Source organism: Delphinus delphis, chromosome 4 (assembly GCF_949987515.2).
Source record: "Delphinus delphis chromosome 4, mDelDel1.2, whole genome shotgun sequence".
NCBI lineage: Eukaryota > Metazoa > Chordata > Mammalia > Artiodactyla > Delphinidae > Delphinus > Delphinus delphis.
Genome location: NC_082686.1, coordinates 113349516 through 113373091, shown reverse-complemented (window position 1 = coordinate 113373091; position 23576 = coordinate 113349516). Strand labels below are relative to the sequence as shown.

Here is a 23576-nt window from a genome sequence, read left to right as displayed (position 1 = left end):
TGGTCCACTTTTACCAATGGTATTCTGAAGTGAATGAATTACCAGTGGCTTTGTTCGAAGTTGGAATCAGTTATGTATTTAGAAGAGTTTGCCAAAACTAATCATATCTTGTTTGCTTATACTAAGGAGTTGTGCCTATCCCTTGTATGGAGAAAGGGGCAAGCTGATTTGAGACCTACTTACAGTTTGCTTATTTATTTTGGTGCTGTGGGTCTCTCTTTCAAACTTAGGCTGCTTTGTAATTCTTGATGCTGTCAGTTATTCTTCTCAGGGGTAAGGATAAAGTGCGTGGCAACCAGTCCAAGTGCTACCTTTGGTCTATTAATACTGTAAAGTAGTGATTTGAATGTCTATGTTAAATCTGTTTAATAGAAGGAACGTTTTATGGCTAAAAAGTATGTTTACTGAGAAGAACATAACTTTTGAAATGGTTTTTTTTTTTTATGTCAGAATTAAAGCCCTTTTCTAGGGCTTTAAGATTTTTTTCCCTTAAGTTAAACCTAAATTTGGTTTAAAATTTATTTAAATAATTGATTTTGTTAGGTGTGATAATGGCATTGCGATTACATAAGAAAATGTACTTTGTAGTGATATATACTGATGTATTTAGAGGTTTGCTGGGATTTGCTTTGAAATACTTAAGAACAAAAGATGGGTAGATGAAGCAAATGTGGCATAATCTAGATAATTATTGAATCTGGTATACATAGGTATATGAAGATTAATTATACTACTTTCTGACTTTATGGAACTACTATAATAAAAAGTTTCACCAGGCTAAGAGCATTAAAAAAATCTGATATTAAATACCTTAGCAAATTTCTTGCCAATATTTATGTATTCCCAGAAATTCCCAGAATGACTGTTGTGGTAATCTAAAATGAAATTTTAGTCTCAAATTATAATTGGGTGATTTGGGGATGGGAAAAGTGAAGGAGAGGGAGAATAAAAAAGGAATTAGTAACTTCTATTAAAGTGAAGAGTAAAAATGAAATTTAGTCTTTAGTATTTTTAGGGTCAGTATAGCATCATTTAGTATTATTTAAACAGGGCACATAATATCAAATTCATTTAGTTAGAAGACAACTTGTATTGATATTATGTAAAGGAAGATAATTCCTGTGATATATTGCAGATTAAGAATTCAAGGCAGTGCAGTGGGAAAACTTTTTGTCATGAACTATAAATTTTTAAGGTCTGAAGATGTGTTTTGAGCAAGTCTTTTTGTACTTGAGTGTGAAACTATAGCGAACATGATGTAAGCTAAAGCAAATTAAACCTTTCCCCAAATACTACCCAGTTTTTATAGTACAGTCTGCCAGTAAGTGATGCACTTTCGCTTGACTAAGATTGCCCATCCATTTTACTTTCTAGTATAAGATGTATATTTACAATTTTAAAAGTGTTATCTGACATTTCTTAGTTTTGCAGGGAGGAGTTTCCTTAGGGACATGTAGTAAGTATATGGCTAACACTTACCCCAGCTCTAAGAAGCCTCTGAACTTCTTTGTTCCTGTATCACTGGAGCTGCCTTTGTTGTGAGGTGTAAAGAGAACCCTCTGGGATGCTTTTGAGGGTTAGGATACTTAGCTGAGTACATAAAACAAGTTTGCCTATAGGCATCTTTAATGATAGATTAAAATTTCAAATATTTGTGTTGAGGAATGGTTGGGCAATCCAGTAGGTAATATGAGACCACATAGTGGAAGTTCTTAGGAACTCATTGGTGGTGGAATTATGAATCAATAAGTGATAATTTTTGTGTTTTCTAACCTATTTTCAGTTCTTAGTATTAGGCATAGTCTCCTAAAATCTCGTAGAAGAATACACAGATGTGGAGGGTGTAAGTCCTTTAAAGATGTTTGGTACCTCCCGGGAGGTTTTGATTGACATGACTGGTGAAAAGAAAATCAGTGATGGAATGAAGGCCAGAAGAGGTAATCCTTACTTATCACTTAGCTTGTACAGTTTGCAAATCATTAGGGCTTATAAAATGATGACATTCAAATTATGTCATTCTTCATTTATTAGTTACATTATTCCCATAAAGAGAAACTTCTCATCTGTGATTTGGTTATTTGGTGGTTTAGCTTATATATAGGTAAGGTAAATCAGAATAAATACTTGCTTCTTGCTCTTTATTTACCAGTTTTCAAACTAATGAGCTGGTTCACTAGCGTCTGATTTTTTTCCCTTTTTTTAAATGAACTCTAGAGATTTGAACATTTTAGGTGTGCTTTATATTCCATTGCATTTATGCATGCTCAGATTTTCTCATCTTTGGTCACTGGAAACCTCTGAGGTTTGCTCCTGAGTCCCTTTAATGTTATCCGGATCTTTGATAGTTTCCTTGCTTTCCGGCATAAGAAGGTAATCAAAACTCATCTCGTCTAACTTATGCCACAGATCTAGAATCAGCCATTTGTCCAAGAAGCTCTGATTCCTTTGAATAAGAAATTGTTTTTCAACATGGTTATCTGAGTTCATTGCCACTGTTGCCACGCCTTTTCAGTGTATAATATGTACTTTTAAGATGAAAACATGAGTTCATACTGATAAATGCAATTGAAATTCAGGACTACAGGATTTTTTACTTTTCACATCTTATGACTTCCTTCCTCCTACTAAAAAAAATATCTAGATTCTCAAGGACATCAGCATTTACTTTATCCTACAATTAGACACTAACACTTTATAATAACTATCAACACTACCACCAATAAATGTAATTTCTGAAAACAAAACAAGGATGTAACGTTAGAGTCAATTTTCTGTTTTAAAGTCATTTGAAGTAGTTAACTGAATAGTTATACCATCAATTTGATAAGAAATTACAGTTTTGGTACATTTTACTTTTGATCTGTAGGAATTTCCTTTAAATTTTTTAGTTTTGTTATATAATTATGTAAAATATTTACATGGTTTAAAAGTTAAATGCTACCAAACAGATTAAACCTAGAATAGTGAAATGCTGTCCCTTTTCACTTTGTTCAATCTCTCCTTCCCAGTAGATAACGTATTTCTTTTTAACCTTACGGTTTATCCTTTTAAGCGTGTACACATCTCTCTGTATGTATTAATATCCCCTACAGCCTTCCTTAGATTAAGTCAAGGGTACTTTAAGGGATTCCTGTATTGGGTAGAAAGAAGGTTGGACTCTGTAACTACTGGGGCCTTGTCTTAAGGCGTTTTTATTTATTTATTTTTAGAGTTGTACAAGCATCAGCACGATATGATGTTAGAACATTTTAATCACCCCCAAAAGTTCCATTGTGCCCATTTACAATTAACCCATGCTCCTGCCCCCAGACCTAGGCAATCACTATTTCTGCTTTTCTGTCATTTTTAGACATTTTATATAAATGGGATAATACAATAATGTACTCTTTTGCATCTGGCTTTTCACTTAACACAGTGTTTCTGCACTTCATCATGATTTGGCTTGTACCAATAGTTCTTTTAATTGCTGAGCAGTATTCTTTTGTATGAATATACTACATTTTGTTTATTCACTAGTTGATGGACATTTGGATTGTTTTTGTCTGAGTAATGCTGCTATGCATATTCACAAACATCTCTTTATATGGATGTATATTTTCATTTGTCTTCAAATAGGCTCCTAGGAGTAGAGTTGCTGGTTTGTATGGTAAATGTTTAACTTTTAAAAAAAATAAATTTATTTATTTTTGGCTGCATTGCGTCTTTGTTGCTGTGCGTGGGCTTTCTCTGGTTGTGGCGAGCGGGGGCTACTCTTTGTTGCGATGCATGGGCTTCTCATTGCGGTGGCTTCTCTTGTTGTGGAGCACGGGCTCTAGGCGCGCAGGCTTCAGTAGTTGTGGCACCCAGGCTCAGTAGTTATGGCTCACGGGCTTAGTTGCTCTGCGGCACGTGGGATCTTCCCGGACCAGGGCTCAAACCAGTGACCCCTGCATTGGTAGGCGTATTCTTAACCACTGCGCCACCAGGGAAGCCCTGTTTAACTTTCAAAGAAACTACCAAACTGTTTCCCAGTGTGATTTTCCATTTTCTGTTCCCACCAGTAATATAGAAGGGTTCTGATTTCTCCACATTTTTGCCAACTCTTGGTATTATCCCTCATTTTGAGTTTATCCGTACTAGTAGGTGTGTAGCAGTATGCCATAGTTTCACTTTCCTTAATAACTAATTATACTGGCATATTTTCATGTGCTTATTATATATTTTCTTTGGTGGAATGTTTATTCAAATCTTTTGTTCAATTTTTAAATTGAGTTGTCTTTTTATTGATTTGCATAAAGTGTTTTTAATGTATCATGTTGTAAGCCCTTTATCAGATATACAGTTTGCAAATATTTTTTCTCAGTCCATGGATTATCTTCTCATTTTCTTAATGGTGACTTTTGAAGCACAAGTTTTTTATTTTGTGAATATCCATTTTACAATTTTCTTCCCCTTTTGTGCATTTGATGATGCATCTAATACTGCCCAGCCCAAAGTCATGGTTTTTTCCTGCATTTTGCTTTGCTTCTGAATTTTAGCTCTTAGATTTGTATGTGTATGATCTACTTTGAGTTACTATTTGTGTATATTGTATATGTTTATTTTTTGGCATTGGGATATCAAAGTGTCTCACACAGTGTGTTGAAAATACTCTTTTCCCCTGTTGAATTATTTGGACAATCTTGTCAAATAGATCAGTTGACCATAAATGTAAATTTCTTTCTGGACTCTCTATTCTGATCCATTGATTTATGTACCTATCCTTTTGCTATTACCATACTGTCTTGATTACTATGGTTATGGAAGATTGTAAAGTTAGTAGTGTAAGTCCTCCAACTTTTTTGTTCTTTTTCAACATTGTTTTGGCTGTCCCAGGTCCTCTGTGATTCCGTATGAATTTTGGAATCATTCTGTTAATTTCTTAAAAAAGAAAAAGCCACGTGGGATTCTCAAAGGGATTATATTGAATTTATAGATCAACTTAGGGGAAAATTGCCATCTTGTGTGAGGCCTCTCTGTCTAACCTGAGCTTGTGTAACCTCAGGCTAGTAAGAGCTGAGCCGTTTGTCCTCCCCAACTGGCCAGCTTCTGACAAGTCACTTCCAGTGATAATGCCTCCATGTTTATGCATTGTCTTCTGTACTAAGTGGAATGAGTCCCCTTCCATCACAGCAGCTTCTGGTTCTCACAGGGTAACACTGATAGAGCTGGGTGGTAGGGTAGAACCTGGGTAGCCCCGGAACAGAACACCACAGATTCCCACTGTCCTTACCTGAAATCAGTTTTTCAAACATAAATGCTTCTCACATGGTTTTATGTCTTTGGCTGTGAAAACGACTCTTCGTCAAAAATTTTCAGGTTTATAGTTGCTTTTAAGGGAGAGGGTTTGCTGATTTCACTAGCTATAACCAGAAGTACTTTCTGTCCCAGTCTTAAATTATGTAATGTATATAAGAAAACAGGTGCTGCTTTGAGTTAATTACTATTTGTCCTGAATTGGGAACCAATGAGCAGTTGCTTCTTTGGGGAGCTAGTTGTTTTCTCCTTTTTAATTCATATGTATAGATCATTTATAGTTTAGGAGTTATATCAAGTTGGGGGATCACTTTCACTTTTATACTATATTGCTATACTTTGGATACTTGTGGTTCATGACCACGGTCATTGTGTATTCTGTCAGAAGACTTTGAGCCCAGTATTATACTCTGTTTTTTTTTTTTTTAACTACATTTAAACACTTCTTTCCATTGTCATTGTATTTTGATTTTCTATAAAAGAATTTAGTAATATTTCCTTTTTTAATAAATGAATATAGTTCTTTTCCATCATAACTATATTTTGGTCTTCTCTTAGTTTATGACTGGTATATACAATGAAATGGTTTGAAATTGTACTTTTTTCTGTGAAGATGCCATTGTACTGAATGATTAATGCCCTCAAAGGATGTTTAATGGGGACAGGGACTAACTCTCTCTTGCTCTTATCTTTTTCCCATGTCTAACACAAAATAAACAGTATGACTGTGCTCAGTATGTTGTGGCATTACCAACAGTTGGGTTAGGTTGAGGTCCCAAGAGTTTTAAGCCTAGTTTGTGCTTTTAGTGACTGATCACCACCTCTTTCTAGCCTTTGGAGAAGAGAATAAGAAAGTGGACCAGAACATACTGATTTGGGGGAGAAATGCAGACTGAGGAAGATTCTGTTTGAGATAAAGGAATGGGGAATATGGCATGGAAGTGAAGTGAGCTATTGAGTATTTTTCTGTTTCCTGTAAGTTACATGTTTTGTTATCTGGTCTGGTGAGTTTAATCCATCTTAACTTTAATAGATTACTTATAATCTCAACTTCAGTATATGAAATTATAAATTTATTTTACTAAAATCTTTGCTTTCCTCCTTTTTCCTTCTTAGGACATTTGCTACAAGATCCTATTGCACCCACCAACTCCACCTGCCAACACTATGTCTGCAAAAGTTGTAAAGGCAAGAAAATGATGATGAAGCCTTCATGTAGCTGGTGCAAAGACTATGAGCAGTTTGAGGAAAACAAGCAGTTAAGCATCCTAGTGAACTGCTACAAAAAACTCTGTGAATATATAACACAGACTACATTGGCACGGGATATAATAGAAGCAGTCGACTGTTCTTCTGATATTTTGGCTTTGCTTAATGATGGATCATTGTTTTGTGAGGAGACGGAAAAACCCTCAGATTCATCCTTTACTTTGTGTTTGACACATTCCCCTTTACCTTCGACCTCAGAACCCACAACTGATCCTCAAGCTAGTTTATCTCCAGTATCTGAAAGCACCCTCAGCATTGCTATTGGCAGTTCTGTTATCAATGGTTTGCCTACTTATAATGGGCTTTCAATAGATAGATTTGGTATAAATATTCCTTCACCTGAACATTCAAATACAATTGATGTATGTAACACTGTTGACATAAAAACTGAGGATCTGTCTGACAGTTTGCCACCTGTCTGTGACACGGTAGCCACTGACTTATGCTCCACAGGCATTGATATTTGCAGTTTCAGTGAAGATATAAAACCTGGTGACTCTTTGTTACTGAGTGTTGAGGAAGTACTCCGCAGCTTAGAAACTGTTTCAAACACAGAAGTCTGTTGCCCTAATTTGCAGCCCAACTTGGAAGCCACTGTATCCAATGGACCTTTTCTGCAGCTTTCTTCCCAGTCTCTTAGCCATAATGTTTTTATGTCCACCAGTCCTGCACTTCATGGGTTATCATGTACAGCAGCAACTCCGAAGGTAGCAAAATTGAATAGAAAACGATCCAGATCAGAAAGCGACAGTGAGAAAGTTCAGCCACTTCCAATTTCTACCATTATCCGAGGCCCAACACTGGGGGCATCTGCTCCTGTGACAGTGAAACGGGAGAGCAAAATTTCTCTTCAACCTATAGCAACTGTTCCCAATGGAGGCACAACACCCAAAATCAGCAAAACTGTACTTTTATCTGCTAAAAGCATGAAAAAGAGTCATGAACATGGATCCAAGAAATCTCACTCTAAAACCAAGCCAGGTATTCTTAAAAAAGACAAAACAGTAAAGGAAAAGATTCCTAGTCATCATTTTATGCCAGGAAGTCCTACCAAGACTGTGTATAAAAAACCCCAGGAAAAGAAAGGGTGTAAATGTGGGCGTGCTACTCAAAATCCAAGTGTTCTTACATGCCGCGGCCAACGCTGCCCTTGCTACTCTAACCGCAAAGCCTGCTTAGATTGTATATGTCGTGGCTGCCAAAACTCCTATATGGCCAATGGGGAGAAGAAGCTGGAGGCATTTGCTGTGCCAGAAAAGGCCTTGGAGCAGACCAGGCTCACTTTGGGCATTAACGTGACTAGCATTGCTGTGCGCAATGCTAGTACCAGCACCAGTGTAATTAATGTCACAGGGTCCCCAGTAACAACGTTTTTAGCTGCCAGTACACATGATGATAAAAGTTTGGATGAAGCTATAGACATGAGATTCGACTGTTAAATCAGTGGGTCTTTAAACCTACCTCTGGTAGGGAAATAGCTACAGTTTTACGGCAGCTATGGTTTTGTTGGTTTAACTTGCCGGAGCTCCTGCATATAGATCACTTGTATCAAGTGTTTTCATTGCTAAATTATATGTGTTAGTGTCGGGGAAATAGTTTGCAGATAATGGAGGAGTAACCCTACAACTATATGTCCTTAGTTCTTACAGAACCTCATAGTTTGAGAACAAATGCTGATGCAACTGATTTATACAAAACGAACTTTGGCAAGGAAAATAACATTAACCTCACTGTTTATGGTCATGCTTTGTGCATAATCAAAGTTTATGATTAAATGTAAGGAAGTGGTATCTAGTCAGTCCATAAAGATTGTGCTCATATTTTGTGAAAAAGTAACCATTAGTTTGTTCAGGAGACTCAGTGCTACCTTCAGATGCCATTGATGTTTCTCCTGTTGAAAAGCTGATGTGTCCAGCTCAACCTTTGTGCTGACATAATACCATTTCTAATCATGAATATTGGCTACTGGTGTATGTAGCAGTTCTTAAATCAGCAGTATTATGAAAGAAAAATTGCCCCTCATTAGAATGTTGAAGAAATCTTTTAAAAGTGAACAAACTGAAATTCTGTCAGACTGCAGATGTTTTTAGCTGTTTATGCCACAAAACTCTTCTGAGTTGATCCCCATTTTTAGTTAAGTCTGACTCATTTCTAGGGAAAAAAATCCTTCACTTTGAGCAATGTTCTAATAAGATAAATGAAGTGGAGAAGAACAGTTCTATTCTGAAGGTAATTGAATTTAGACTATGGTATGTGACAGAAATTTTTAAAAAATTATTTAAATGTTTTATTTAGAAATTGGGATTTATTTAAAATAATTTTAGAATAATGCTCCAAAAGTTACTCAGATTTATGCATTATACCTATTGCCATTGGCCACTTCAAAGTGATTTTCGTTTCCTCTGTTTGCCACAGACTTTATTTTGAATATGCTTTTTTCTTTCTTTCCTTTTTTTTTTTTTTTTTTTTAGGGTGCTATTCATTGTGGAGACTTCTTTATAGAGGCCTAATAAAAATGCCTTTTTATGAAGCCTGTGCGTTTAGTTGGGTTTGAAGCTGGGAGGATATTCTTTAGAATACTCTTTTGCATGTAAAGCACAAACTATGTTTCAGTTTAAATGCACTTCTTCCCTGTAATTTTTATGGGGGAGATAAGTGAGTCACAACATTCTGTTGAAGGGAAATCTAGTCAGTTGCTTGAAAGAGCACAGCCCAAATAAAACAAGGACTGACTAGGTTGTAAAGAAATGACCTTATGATTTAAAAGAAGAGTTGCTGCTTTGACAGTGCTTATTTAAAGAAAAATACTGCTGGAAAATTTTCAGTTTCTACTACGTTCACCACCTCTCCTGAGATCTGACATATGTTGAAGTTATGTTTTGATTTGGCACACAGCATGTTCAATGATGGTTACTCACCTAGTACAAGACATGGAGAAGAAACCTTTGGACACAGAGCAGATGACACCTTCTGTTTTGTAGTGTATCCTGGTGTCATTTTCTGTGAATGTGGTCAGGTAGAGTTGTTTTTGTTGTTGTTGTTGGGTTTTTTTTTTTTTTTTGTCTCTTTTGGTGGGTGGGGGTGGGCTAAAGCCATAGGAAGAAAAATGTGATGTATGTGTCCAGTATGTACTATTTTGTTTTTGTTTTGCGAGAAGAGTTGAACTATTTTTGATAACAAGAGTAAATGGTGGAAAATGCTTCTTAGTTGTCTTGTCTTTATTTGCTTTCCAAGTTTCGGAATTTTATTTAATTCCTCTAAGTGTTAGCAGTGTCTTATGAAACATGTATTTGCCTAAAGTTTGTAACAATTTTGTGTTGGACGCAGATGCCCTGCTATATAAACTTGTAAATCTGTTCTTTATTCACTAATGATCACTGCAAAAATGACTAGAAATGAGATTGTACACATGGATGATTAGGATAAATTTTGCAAATCTCCCAAATTTTCCTAATATTATGATTTTAAAATTCCTTGAGTACTTTATTGATTCCCAAGTTTGATAATCTTAGTTTTGTGTTTTTTGATGCATGGGAGGTTGGCAATATAGATAAAGTGAAAATCATTAGTATGTGAGGGCCTTGATTGTTATGTAATATTGCCAATGATGAATTCAGGTTTTTTTTAGCACAAGTTTCTCTTTTTTATGCTGGTATTCTCACTGCCACACTTTTGGAAACCTGTATTACACCTTAAATCTATCAATAAATGTTAGTTTTGTAATTCTATGTTGTAGAATACTGAGGAGTTTGGGATAGCACGCTCTGAATGGCCTGTATTATATGCATTTGGGGAAGAGTATTAATTACAGTGCCTTGATTTTTGCGTTGTTTTTCTTTATACCGTGAGTTATTTTAGGAATGCTGACCAATGGCTAACAAGGGATGATTGAGAAATTATTACTGAAGTAACTGGATTTACTTCAACAGGATTTAAAACCACCAAAACAATAACAGCATTTAATATGACTCATCTTCACTTGTTCTTTTGAGTCCTTGTAATTACCATAAATGATCCAATGATCTTTCACCTTAGGTGACAGAAGTTTTAAAGCTGACAGTTTTAGAGCTAATCTTTTTGATTAGTTTCCATAGGTCTACATCTCTAAGCAGAGATGTAATACAGTTCTAGGATAAAGAATTCCTTCACTGTGTTCTTAGTTTTCTTAAAATAACTCGTTGGTGACCTCGCTGAAGAAAAGTAAAAGTTTAACAACCGATGAAAAGTAAAATTTCTTTTCCCGTATCATAGGCAACAAATATAAAATGCTTTAGAAAATACTAAGTTCAAAGTATAGAATGGGAATCTAATGTGTGGATGGTACTTTAATTTTTCTCCCTTATTTTTAAAAAATTAAGTTTTAGGTATCCAAATAACAATTACACATTCTTTTAAAAGAATATACTATATATAAGGCTTAAAGTCTCCTTTGATCCCTGTGAACTTCTCACTTCCAAACCCAAATTCCTATCCCCAGAGGAAATCACTTTTCATTATGAGGTGTTATCCTTCCAGATCTTTCTTAAAGTGAATTTTTTTTTTAAATTTTATTTATTTATAGCTGTGTTGGGTCTTCGTTTCTGCGCGAGGGCCTTCTCTAGTTGTGGCAAGTGGGGGCCATTCTTCATCACGGTGCGCGGGCCTCTCACTATCGCGGCCTCTCCCGTTGCGGAGCACAGGCTCCAGACACGCAGGCTCAGTAATTGTGGCTCACGGGCCCAGCCGCTCCGCGGCATGTGGGATCCTCCCAAACCAGGGCTCGAACCTGTGTCCCCTGCATTGGCAGGCAGACTCTCAACCACTGCGCCACCAGGGAAGCCCCCAGATCTTTCTTTATAAAGTTTTCCCAGGGGTTCAAAGAGTTATTCTCTTTGAAACTCAAGTTTGTTTCTAATGCTACTCTTTCAAACATAAAAATGAATTGCAAGTGTGATTAAAACCAAAAGTGTGTAGTGATTATCTTAGTTCATATCTGACAACTTTTTATTTAGTTTTGCAAAAAGGGAAAAACAAAAACAAAAGTTAAATCATGCAGGCTTCTCCACCCAAACACACCATAACATTTCCAAAAGTTGAGCAAATGACTTCTCTCATTTGATCAATCTAGAGTTTTATAAACACTTTGAACAGTACACAATGACATAGATAAGATGCAGGGAAAATATACAGAATTTCATTAGTTTGATTACCTTGGCAATGTTATGCTATGAAACTCATTTTTCATTGACTAGCATTAAGATCATACCCTCAATTTAACTTTTATCAAGAGTCTTGGATATTGTAATAACTTGAAATGTCCAGTTGGGCAGTAATGATTATATTCTGCATGATCTTTACCAGAAAGTCAAATATATACTATCATCTTAGTTCCTCAGAATTCACATTTCTTACATTCAATACTAAGAAGGGAGTACAGTGAAACACATTCTTATGTCTGAAAATGTGATACTTTGGGTAACCTAAATTAAAAGCACTATCTTAAGTGGAATGATATTGTTAGCTGTACTTTTATAGTAACTGTAGACTTTTGAAACCAGTTATTGACCAAAGTGAAAGAGGACTTCAGTAAGTAGAAACAAGGTCAAGTACAGCTATGTAGTAAAAAAACCAAAATCAAATGTATATTGGAAAACTGAATTTTTGCTGAGTCTTAGAAATAGTTTAGATCATTATGGCTAATAAAACCTTTAAACCATATCTGGCTTCTAACAAAATTTACCTTTTTAGCATTTTTATCTGAAAATGTAAAGTTGCTTTTGTTCCCTGGTAAAGGTTGGATGGGATAGACGGTAAATTTCATGTACCACATAAACACTTTTAATCCTAATAATTTACCAGTGTGTTTAGATTATTTTTTGTAGTGTTTCCAAAAAATTTAGTCACTTTTAAGCTTTTATTTCTTCTTTGTGAACTGTTAGAAACTAACTTTTAATACTTTCTGTAATAGTTAAATGGAAGGTCAGTTCTGATCATGAAGGTAAAATAACAGGAAACTGGGAGGATACTGACAGGAAGGATTGCTAACTCTATTAATAACTATACTAGTTGATGGTGCATTTCCTAAATTCTCCTTTTCTCCACTTTTTGCCTACCACAGCCCAAGGTTTGATTGTTTCAAAGTCTGGCCATCACACCAGCAAGGGAACCAATGTGGGGTGCAAAGGAAGCTACTCTGACATTTAGGACTTGAGGTTAAAACAAAAAATCCAGGAGAAAACTTGATGACTTTGACAGAAGTGGATATTAAAAAGTTTCTTGGGGGTTTCTTTTATAGTGTCAAATTTCCATCCTTTTTTAATAGTTTATTTTCAATTTTAATCTTCAACAGTATTGCGGGGCTTGGCTGCATTGTGGCTTGCTGAAAAATGTATTCTGTGTTGACCACATCTACCACTATAGTAAACATGAAGTTGCTTTCCTTTATGGGTGGCATCACTGTTTTCTTCCATTTTTGTGATAAATACTGAAGTGGATGCAATATTTGAAATAGTTTCTTTTCAACATGAAGTTAAGGAATAATGTTTAGATTGAGGCCTTTACTGTTGGCCTAGTCTAATATTTAGTGATGAATATGTCTAGTAAGAATTTTCATATATAATTATTTAAGTCTTCAAGTAGGTCTTCTGATATGAAGTATAGATGGGACATCAACTAATTTTTAGATTAATCACTCAATAATTCTCTACAAATGTTAGATGAGTTAAAAGGAAACTTCCCCCCCCCCAAGTGTGAGTCATATTCTGTACGTGTCTTCAGTTAACAAGTTTTTCTTCAGATTTTATATAAGATCCACAGTCAGGATGGGGAGGGATTATTTAGAGCTTGCCAGCAAGGTTGGAAGGCCCAGTGGTTACAATACCTGAGGATGTAAAGTGACTAGCAGTTTGGCAGGTCATTGTGAAATTAGATTAAGTTCAAGATCTTTGAACTCCAGTACACATACAATTAAAAGAAGTCTCTGAGATGTTTTGGCAGTGCTTTTATGACCAGGGCTAATTCAGTTCTGGAGGCCCTGACTGCTTTTTCAAGTTCCAGAATTTTTTGACTCAAGTTTTCTGCAAGTGAAGGCTTCTTCTGGGCTCCATAGGAGCCCTGATGGGCCTCAGGGATGCTGGACAACAGAGGCAACTCCTGCTTTTGTGCAGAGAACTGTGCTTGGCACTGTCCCCAAGAGATCCTTGGTACATTCAAGGGTGAAGAGTGCTGATTCACAGACGTTGGAAGGTGATGTATATCTTACTTGCTTCTGAGGAAAAGCTCTGTAAGAGGTTTGAGGCAAATTGGAGGAGTCTCCCAAACTGGGTATGTGTATCCAGAGCTATTGCTCAAAAACGTTAAAAAAATTCCTAGTGCTGCAGATAACGCACTTGCAGAAATGAAAGCCTTTAAAAAGCAATATGCAAACTACAGCATCTCTTCACAAGAAAAAAACATTTAAAATACATATCTCCCTTTCATGTAGACATTGGCAGCTATTCTTCATCCACCGACTGAAGCTTTCCACATTTCTCTGAAAGGCTTGAGGTCACTATTTTATTGCCTTTGTTTCCAATTTCAGAGGGAGAGGCAGGTTCCTCTGTTTCATAATCTTCAAAGGAGCTGAAAGAACAGCAAAAGTGAGTTACTGATTTTTTTAAAAGAAAGTTTTAATGTTTGGGTAGAAGTCAGTATAGCAAACTAGAGACAAGACCAGCTAGCAGAAATACCCTGAGTTGCTAAATGGTAGCTGTGAACAACTGAGCCACCCTGGAGGGGACAGTGCTCTGGAACAGAAAACACATTCTTCTCCCTTCCCTGTTACTTACGTTGAAAACGGGCTGAATCAAGCCTTCCCTAGAGGCTTTGATGGGAATGAGAGCATTATGGATGAAGCTAGGTTAGGGAGGGTATGAGGTCTGGAAAGTATGAATTTTACATGAATGCTTTCATTGAAGTGGCTTCCATGCGGAGTGGGGAACTTTCTCTCAAACAGTTTTATAGCTTCCATGGCTTCCAAGAAGTACGTTGAAGATGTATATCTGTGTGTACATAGAGCAGATTAAAGTCCACTCATGGGTTTCCCTCCATTCTTTGCAGAACTCCACAGCATATTCCCTCTTTAGAGGTTACTTGTATTTCCTGAGTTCCATATCCTCCAGGCCACCCCTCCTGGCTATTCCAGGTAGGGATGACAAAATATTTTATCTCAGAATGATGGCTGCTTCATCTGTGCAGAAATTTCTGGATATATAGTCCTTTTATTAAAAAAGGTTCCAAGACTGCCTGGTGATGAAAAATATGCTGAGGCAGGAATACCTAGTAGGTGGCACCTATTCATAGAGAGTAGAGAATATTACATTTTTATTAAAAAGCTTATCTGATGTTTGGAAAACGTTGCCCTGAGTACCATTTATGATCCTGTCAGAAATTACTTAACTGTCATTTTGCAAAAATATTCCATACTTAATTTCTGTTTCTACTCCTCCCCCATCTCCTTGAGGCCTCAATAGTTATACGCCAGTTATGGTGTATGTTGAATAAGGAGGCAATAAGGAGAGTAAGTTTGCTTTAATGCAACTGAAGCAGGGTTGATGGTAGAGGCTTCATTTCTGGGCGGAAAAACTCTCAAAGAAAAGTTAATTCTAGAAATGCAGTGTCAGACACTGGCTGCTTATTTCCTGTCAGAATGGAAGGCATTTTCTTCCTTTTGGTAACCTAACTTGCTGTCTGTGAGCTCTCAATGCAGATCTGGGAATGAATTAAAGAGTGAAGTCTGAACTGAGACTCATTCACAGTAACTATTTGAGCTCCTGTTGCTAAGCATGAGCCAAATGCTAGGGATACAATGGTGAAAAAGACCGACCAGCCCCTTCCTCACAAAGCTTGTAGCCTAATGGAGGTCATCTGGAATAGTGGCTAAGTGGTTTAGCCTTAGAGCATGGACTTTGGAAGTTGAGTTCTAATCTCAGGTCACTTAATATGACTTTGGGCATGTAACTTAACCCCCCTGCATCAGCCTCCTCGACTAATAGCAGTTCCTACCCCTTATAAGGGTTGAAGAGAGATTAGGTGAGAGGGCCTACACATCATAAACTCTTGGAAAATATCACATATTATTCTCGTGATGGAGAAGTGCTGGGGCTTACTGAAGCAGGATGGTGACACCTCATCCTATACTGGGGGGCAGGGTCACAATTTTTTTTTGTAATTTGTGAATAAAAAATCTTTTACAAAAGAGTATGTATTTTTCCCCCACTGTAGCCTCATACAGAAATGGGATTTCCAGCAATGGATTTGATCCAATCTAGTACCTAAAAGTATTCCAATGCTTTGTGGGTTGGATGTAGTAGAATGTCACCTGCATTTCTTTTGTACTTTCAAGGCACCAAGAGCAGTAATATACACAGAGACTTTGGAGGAATCTTAAGTTGGAGGGAGCTCATTCAGAACCTCTTGTCAGTGCCCTGGTGAGTCCTTTTACCCTAACTCAGTAGTTCTCAGCTGGCGGTGCTTCCCCCCACTCCGGGGGGCTTTTGGCAGTGTCTGGAGCCATATTTGATTGTCCCAACTGGGTAGGTCCTATTGGCATCTAGTGGGTAGAGTCCAGGTGTGTTGCTAAACATCTTACAGTGTGACAGAAAGTGCCTCACAACAGAATTACCCAGCTTAAAATATCAGTGCTGTTGTTGAGAAACCCTGCTCTAACTCTTGCCCCATTACGGTTAGTGCATCCCAGCATTCTGGACTAAGCTCTTCTCATTTTGTACTTCCCTGAGCAATCAGTCTTTCTATGGCTTTATCCACCACTTGTTCACCTGTGGTTTCTAAATGTACATGTCTAGCCTCAGCCTCTTTCTAAGTTGGAGACTGCCACATATCCAGCTGTCTATTATGTGGCTCTTCCCATATGGCAGCGTGTACAAACCTGGACTCGTCCTTCCCATACCCCTGGTTCTCCCTATTTTAGCAAATAGCACCATAATCTACCTACTCAAAGCCATAAACCTTGTTATTCCAAGCTCCTCTTCCTGCCTTTCCCCTTCCCTCTTCAAATCCAGCCACTCTCTCCTACCACTTTCAATACCACATGGATGCAGTCCTGCTTCTTCCTCTCCATTGCCGCTGATTTAGTTCAGGATGCTATACTTTCTTGCTTGGATTATTGCAATAGTTTTCTAACACTTGGTCTTCTTGCCTTCGCTTCTATCACATACCCTTTGCTTTTGCCATACCAGACTGTTTACAGTGTCAGAATAGGTCTTGGGACCTAATGCCACGGTACAATACCTGTTTTTCAGTGGCCTGCAGTGCCCTTCCCCCTTTGGTTAACTTGTGCTCATCTTTTAATCTGAGATGTCATTTAAAAGGTTCTTGATTCCCAGTGCCTGAGCTTCCACCATCTCTTATTTAGATGTCTGTAATGGCCTCCTTATTTGTCTTCCTGCCTCTATTGCCCCTCTACCAATGTAGCAGAGTAATCTTCAAAAAACGCAAGTGGGGTTACACTACTACCTTGTTTAACTTTTTTCAGTTTCTCCCCTAGGCCCTGCATGATATGGCCCCTGCTAATCTTTCCAGCCACATTTCCCTCTGTTGCTCACTATACTCCAGCTACACTGGCCTTTTAAAATGTCCTCAACACAGTTTCCTGCCTCAGAGCCATTGCTTATATTTTTCCCTCTGCCTAGAACATTTTTGCTCCCTGCTTTTTGCATAACTTTCCTTCTCAAATTTTAGGTTCTCATCACCTCCCTAGGAGATTCTTCTTCCCTCAGCATCCTAAGTTGCAAGCCTCTCTCCATTATCGGTTTACCCTGTTTATTTCTTTCATAACTGTATAATTAAATAAATGTCATCCCTACTCAACTGTAAAGTGTCCATTTTATAACTCACTAATTTTCTTGGGCTATATAGTCTAGTGCCTGGTGCTAGGTGCTTAAAATGTACTGTTGAATGAAAAATGATGTCCTAATGCTTTTGTAAAACTGTGTGTTGAGTTGTTGGGGAAGGCTGCAGTCAGTAAAATGGTGAGGGTGCAGAAGTCACCTTGAAGTCACTAAAGTCAGAACTGCAAGAGCCTTAATCTTTATCCTGCTCTCCAGGAATTCCTGAGGGAGAGAGAATGTTTACTGATTCCTTCTAAATGACCAATTCCAGGTTTACTCGTAGGTCACTGGGATTCCTCTGGGCTCAAATGAAATTATTTTATGAGGTATTCTCTGTTAATTGGCCATTTTTAAATGAGTAGAGTGGTCAGAGCTTTAAAGCAGAACTCATAGAGTTCACAAACAGTTCACTAAGAAACCCTAGATATCAAATTGAGAACAAATTCTTTAACTTAGTAGTAACATAGTAGCAACTACTAGTAACTTCATAGTTAGCATAAGGGAAAATGATGGTTCATATACTTTTGCAATTTGCAAAATATCAAATATCATATTTTTGCTAGCAATATGATAGCCTTTAGAAATCTGTTTCCCTAAGTAAGTTTCCCCTTTCAGATGAGCAATTTCTGGGCAAAAGTATTAGGACTAGCTCTGCAGATTCCTGGGATGGAAGTATAATAGCTGGAATGAGCAGAAATAATGACTGGCACATATGTGGTCTGACAAAGAATTTGTATGCAGTTTCAGGGTGGTGTCTGGGAGTTGTGGTTTGATTCCACTTCTGGGATTCTGACTACAGGGGCAAAGGGATAGAGTATTTGATTCAGGGCTTATCTGAGGAAATCTAAGATATATGCTGGCTATATGTATAAAATAAACTGTTAAATAGTTCTCTGAATTGGAGTCTATAACACTTTAGAAATAGGAGTGGATGAACTTTACCTTTATACTTTTAAGAACAGATAACCTAAGTCATTTATATAAAATGGATTACCTGAAATATCAATACTTTAGAAGTTAGATATTTGGTTCAGAGAATTTCCTTATTGACCCATTCAGTAACTATTATAGAAAATCTTTTGCTTCAACTTTTGTTAAAATTTCTTAATATGTACCACCTCCTTTCCTGCCTCAGAAAGTTGATCCTACTTCATTTTTTTCTTTATTTTTGGTTGCGTCAGGTCTTAGTTGCGGCACGTGGGGTCTTCGTGCGGGATCTTTCATTGAGGTGTGGGCTCTTCGTTGTGGCACCCGGGTTTCCTCTCTCTAGTTGTGGCATGTGGGCTCCAGGGCGTGTGGGCTCTCTTGTTGAGGCACGCGAGCTCAGTAGTTGTGGCGTGTGGGATTAGTTGCCCCGCAGCATGTGGGATCTTAGTTCCCGACCAGGGATCAAACCCGCGTCCCCTGCATTGGAAAGCGGATTCTTTACCACTGGACCACCAGGGAAGTCCTGATACTACATTTTTGATGGCTGAGGATCTCTTGCAGTTCTAGGGTCATGAGTCATCAGTTATTAATTCTTATTTATTTTGGATGTAGATAGTATAAAAATTTTAGAATAAATTTTAGATTATAAAACAATGACTCAGAACTATTGGACTTGTAAGATTATAACTCATGCCCCAATGTATACACACATGTACCCCACCCGCCACGATCCCTGCTCTTCTGCTAAATTCTCCCACCTCACTCAGGACAGCCGGGCTCCATACAGCCCCTTACCCCAGACTTGACTCTCAATAGCATACATTCCTGGAGGACTGCTCCAGTGGGTTTCTGACGGGCCTTCTTTGCCTACAGTGTCTTATTTTCCAGTGCTGAATGAAGTAAATGTAGATCTCATACAAGGTGTAAGTCAGTACATGTTTATATTTAGTATAAAGGAGAAATCCACCTTTAAAAACATTCAGTAGAAAACAGTTCTTAAATTATCTAAATGTCCCGATGATAGGGAAAATGGATGTGTTATTGCTTGAGAGAATACTCTGAAGCATTAAAAGTCATGTTTTTGAATACACTAGTAACATTAAGCATCAAAAAGAAATATACCTAGGTATAAATAATGGTTACCTCTGGATGACTGAACCGAGGATGATTTTAATCTCTTTATATTTTGCAATTTTTCTGCAGTAAGCTTATCTTTCTCTACTAATCAGATAATGACTCTCAGAATGAAAAAGAAAATTGTGTTTAAGTTAATCAAATGTAAAGCTGTTGGTGAAACACCAGAATATCCGGTAAGAAAGTATTTTTGAGATAATGTAAAAGACTCTTAACTAAAAATCTGAAGTAATCAAGTATTTGTCAGATTGGCAGAGAATCTTGTTTCTAATTATTACAGGCTGCGTTTTCTTAAGATAGCAACATAGAGGACCCTTTAGCCTGCTTTTCACAGTTTCTGTGGAGTTTTAAACTTTATTGCAGAAACCATAAGAATGTTAACTATAAGTTTGGTGTCATAACCTGTTGTCTTCATATAGGTGACACATAGTCATGGTCATTTAGTTGACTAGGTATATGTAACTGGTACCCTGGCTTCCCCTATGACCGTTCATTACTTTGATGCTAGATGGGATACTTCACAATGTTTGCAAACTCATACTTATGGAGACCATTTACCCTCTTTCACCTCACTAAAATATGGAGTCATTACCAGATGACTTATTATTTTTTAATTACTAGGTTGCTTATTGAAGGCATTACCTAAGTACGAGCCTTGAATCAGGAGGTACAGGCACTTGGCCCAGAGGTGACCTATGATGTTAGATGGTAAAGTAGATAGAGAATTTCAAGTTGATTTTGGAGGGTCAAGTTGTTTGGGCTCCTGCGTTATCCTTGTAGTGAGGGTGGCTGCCAGGTTACTGCTGCCTTCTGTGCCACTCAGTAAACATTTGCTGAGGATCTCCTACATCCCTAACAGTTTGCCAGGTGCTGGTATTACAAGATGAATAAAACAAGGTGCTCTGCCCTGAAGGAGCCCATGTTCCAGTGGAAACACAAATAGGTCCATTTTTCCCAGGATTTATATGCCAGACACTGTTAGATACGTTATATACATTATCTTTAATTCTCAGTACAGTCCTGTTGTTCATGCAACAGATATTTACTGTTGCCAACTGTGTGCCATGTTCTGTGCCCTGGGAATGAAGGGAACAAGGTAGACAGTGGAATGCTAATGTAATACCTGACTAAATTATAATTCAGAGAGGTTATGTAATGTGGCCAAGATCACAGAAGTGGTAGTAATAATAGCCATCGTTTATTGATTACATAGGCACTATGCCTAAGGGCATAATGCATTATGTACATTGTCTTATTTAATCCAGAAACAGCTTGATGTGGCAGGTGGTATCCTCATTGTATAGGGGATGCTGAGGCTTGCTCTAGTGATTGATAGAGCAAGGCTTTGAAGTTAACTAAATTTGTCTAAATCCAAATTCTGTGCAACTAAATTTGTCTAAATCCAAATTCTGTGCTTTTAACCATGATGTTATATTGTATCTCTTCTCCTTCAGGGAGAAGTAATAGCTATTATTTGTCAGGTATCTACGATGTGCCAGGTGTTTATATGTATTATCTTTGTTTCTCACAACCACCTTGGAAGGTGGTTGCTGGTATCTTCTGAAACTTAGCCTCAGGAGTCAGATAACCTGCCCAGCTGGTGAGTGGGAGGTAGAACCAGATCTGTCTGGCTCCTAAGCTTATGCTCTTTCCATGGCACTACCATGCTTCCTCCCTTTCTAATATTTGATTCTGGTAATTTCTGTTTGGCAAACTCACCCTAATTTATTTGTAATTCCTCTTGAGATGAAGCCCTAGGTGATGTAGCCTTGGAATTCTGGGTCTGGCTTTGCTTTTGAACCATGTCAGTCAGTTACTAACAACTATAATAAAGAGGCCTTTCTTTTCCTTTGTTGACATTCTAGTGCTCACCCTACAGGCCATGGCTGTTGTAAGGCTTCTCCTCTCCCCTTGATATCTCATCACCCACATGTGCTCTGTGTAGGCCTTATCTTATCTCCCACAACATGAGAAGATGGGTGTCCAGCAGAAGCCTCTCATATGCACTGGTCAAATTTCACTACAGCTGGTCTCCGCATCTCCTCTCGTGACCCCTCACCTGTATTTCTGTCTGTATCCCTTTGCTTCCCCTCTCTGCCCTCCACACACACTGGCACCTTCTTTGAGCACTACCACAACTCGAGAAAAACTTTTGCTTGAGCCAGTTACCTATTCTCTTTAGTTGCCATCTATTTTCTCTCCTTTTTAGACTAATAAACTTCTAAGTGTTTAGACCTGCTATCTCTATTTTCTCCTTCCTCTAAATCAGGTTACAAAACAATATGTAGTATAAAGTTCCATTTCTGTAAAACAAATTACTTATCTATTTGCAAAGAAATGTCTAGAAGGATATACTCCCAAATGATAAGTCAGGCTATCTCTGGGTGGTAGATTTTAGGTGAAGATTTTTATCTTCATTTCTAACTGTTCTGCAGTGAATACATATCAGCTATGTAAACAGATAAAGGAGAAAAATAACTTCTTCCTGTTTATTAAAGTAGTACATGTTCATTATACAAACATTATAAATTATAGAACAGTATAAAAAACCAAAGTACTTGCAATCCCACAGCCCAGAGTTAACCACTGTTAATATTTTGGAGGCTTATCATTTAGCATGTTTATATAGATACACATTTTTAATATTGAGATTATATCACAAGTTTGTAACCCTGATTTCTCCATGTTACATTTTTGTGCAACACATAATTTAAATGTCTGCAAAATATGACACATAGATACCATGACTTACTTAACTATTCTACTATCGTGCATTTGTGTTGCTTTGAATTTTTTAATTTTATAATTACCTGTGACCAATGCCAACTGTTTGGATAGAACAGTTCTATCTAAATTTCTGATTATTTACAATTGATACCCAGAATTAGAATCGGGAGTCAAAGGGTATGAATTCAGGCTTTTACAGCATATTGTCAAATTAATTTCCAGGGAGGTTGGGCCAATTTGCTTCTACCAGCAATATGTTACTACAATGTGCTGCTTCTATGAGAGAGCAGTTAAGACACTGTTTTAATTGTACCTGCCTGTTTTTCCCTGCTAAGGCAGGGATCCTGTCTGTGTTCACCAATATCCAGTAGTGCTTAGTATACAGCAGGAATGCAAACATGTACTGAATTCATACCATCTCTTAAAAAATTCCTGCCAATTTAATAAGCTAAACTTTTTTGGGTGCTTGCTTTTTACAAATGTTTTATTTAAGTTTAATTTACATATCATAGAATTCACTGATCTTAAGTGTTCAATGTGTTTTAGTAATTGTGCAGTCATCACCACAATTCAATTGTAGAATACTTTCATCTCTCCATCTGCCTTTCCTCTCCCTGTGCTTGTTTGCATTCACTTTGTACTCTCAATCCTGGAACTAGGCAACCACTGATCTGTTTTCTGGCTCTATAATTTTGCCTTTTCTAGAAATTTCATATAAATGGAATCATATAATATGTAGTCTTTAGTGTCCGGCTTCTTTCATGTAGAATGGTATTTTTTAGATTCATCCGTGTTGTTGCACGTATTAGTAGTTCTTTCCTTTTATTTATTGAGGTATATTTGACATAGAATAAATTGCTCATATTTAAAGTGTATAATAAGTTTTGACTTTTGTATATACCTGTAAAACCAACACCTCAAGATCATGTAAATCTCCACGCCCCGCCCCCCGCAATGAAAGTTTCCTCATGCCCCTTTAGAATCACTTTTGCCCTCCCCAGCTAACCACTGATTTGGTTTCTGTCATTCTAGAATTTTTTAGAAAATTTTTAAAAATTGTGATATTTTCTTTTTTATTGAAATATAGTTGATTTGCAATACTGTGTACTTCAGGTGTACAGCAAAGTGATTCAGTTATACATATATATTCTTTTTCAGATTCTTGTCCACTATAGGTCACCAGAAGATACTGAATGGAGCTCCCTATGCCATACAGTAAATCCTTGTTGGTCATCTACCCTACATACGGTAGTGTGTATCTGCTTATCCCAAACCCCCCAATCCATCCTCCCTGCCCCTTTCCCCTTTGGCAAGCCTGCCTTTTTTTTTTTTTTTAATTTTGGCTGTGCTGTGTGGCATGTGGGATCTTAGTTCCCCAAC

General features: G+C 37.4%; 2 protein-coding genes across 5 annotated transcripts in view; one reads left to right on the top strand and one right to left on the bottom strand.

Moving 5' to 3' along the window:
• The window catches only part of MSL2 (MSL complex subunit 2), a 36716-nt gene extending 26386 nt beyond the window's left edge, over nucleotides 1–10330 (top strand). The window contains exon 2 of the mRNA XM_060011306.1: nucleotides 6391–10330. Coding sequence (XP_059867289.1) covers nucleotides 6391–7982 — 1592 coding nt within the window. The 3' untranslated portion in view covers nucleotides 7983–10330. The remainder of the gene's footprint in view (nucleotides 1–6390) is intronic.
• Nucleotides 10331–11522: 1192 nt separating this feature from the next.
• The window catches only part of PPP2R3A (protein phosphatase 2 regulatory subunit B''alpha), a 222305-nt gene continuing 210251 nt past the window's right edge, over nucleotides 11523–23576 (bottom strand). For all 4 annotated transcript variants that reach the window (XM_060011301.1, XM_060011303.1, XM_060011302.1 and 1 more), the window contains one exon: nucleotides 11523–14142. In XM_060011301.1, the coding sequence (XP_059867284.1) occupies nucleotides 14016–14142 (127 nt within the window). In that variant the 3' untranslated portion in view covers nucleotides 11523–14015. The remainder of the gene's footprint in view (nucleotides 14143–23576) is intronic.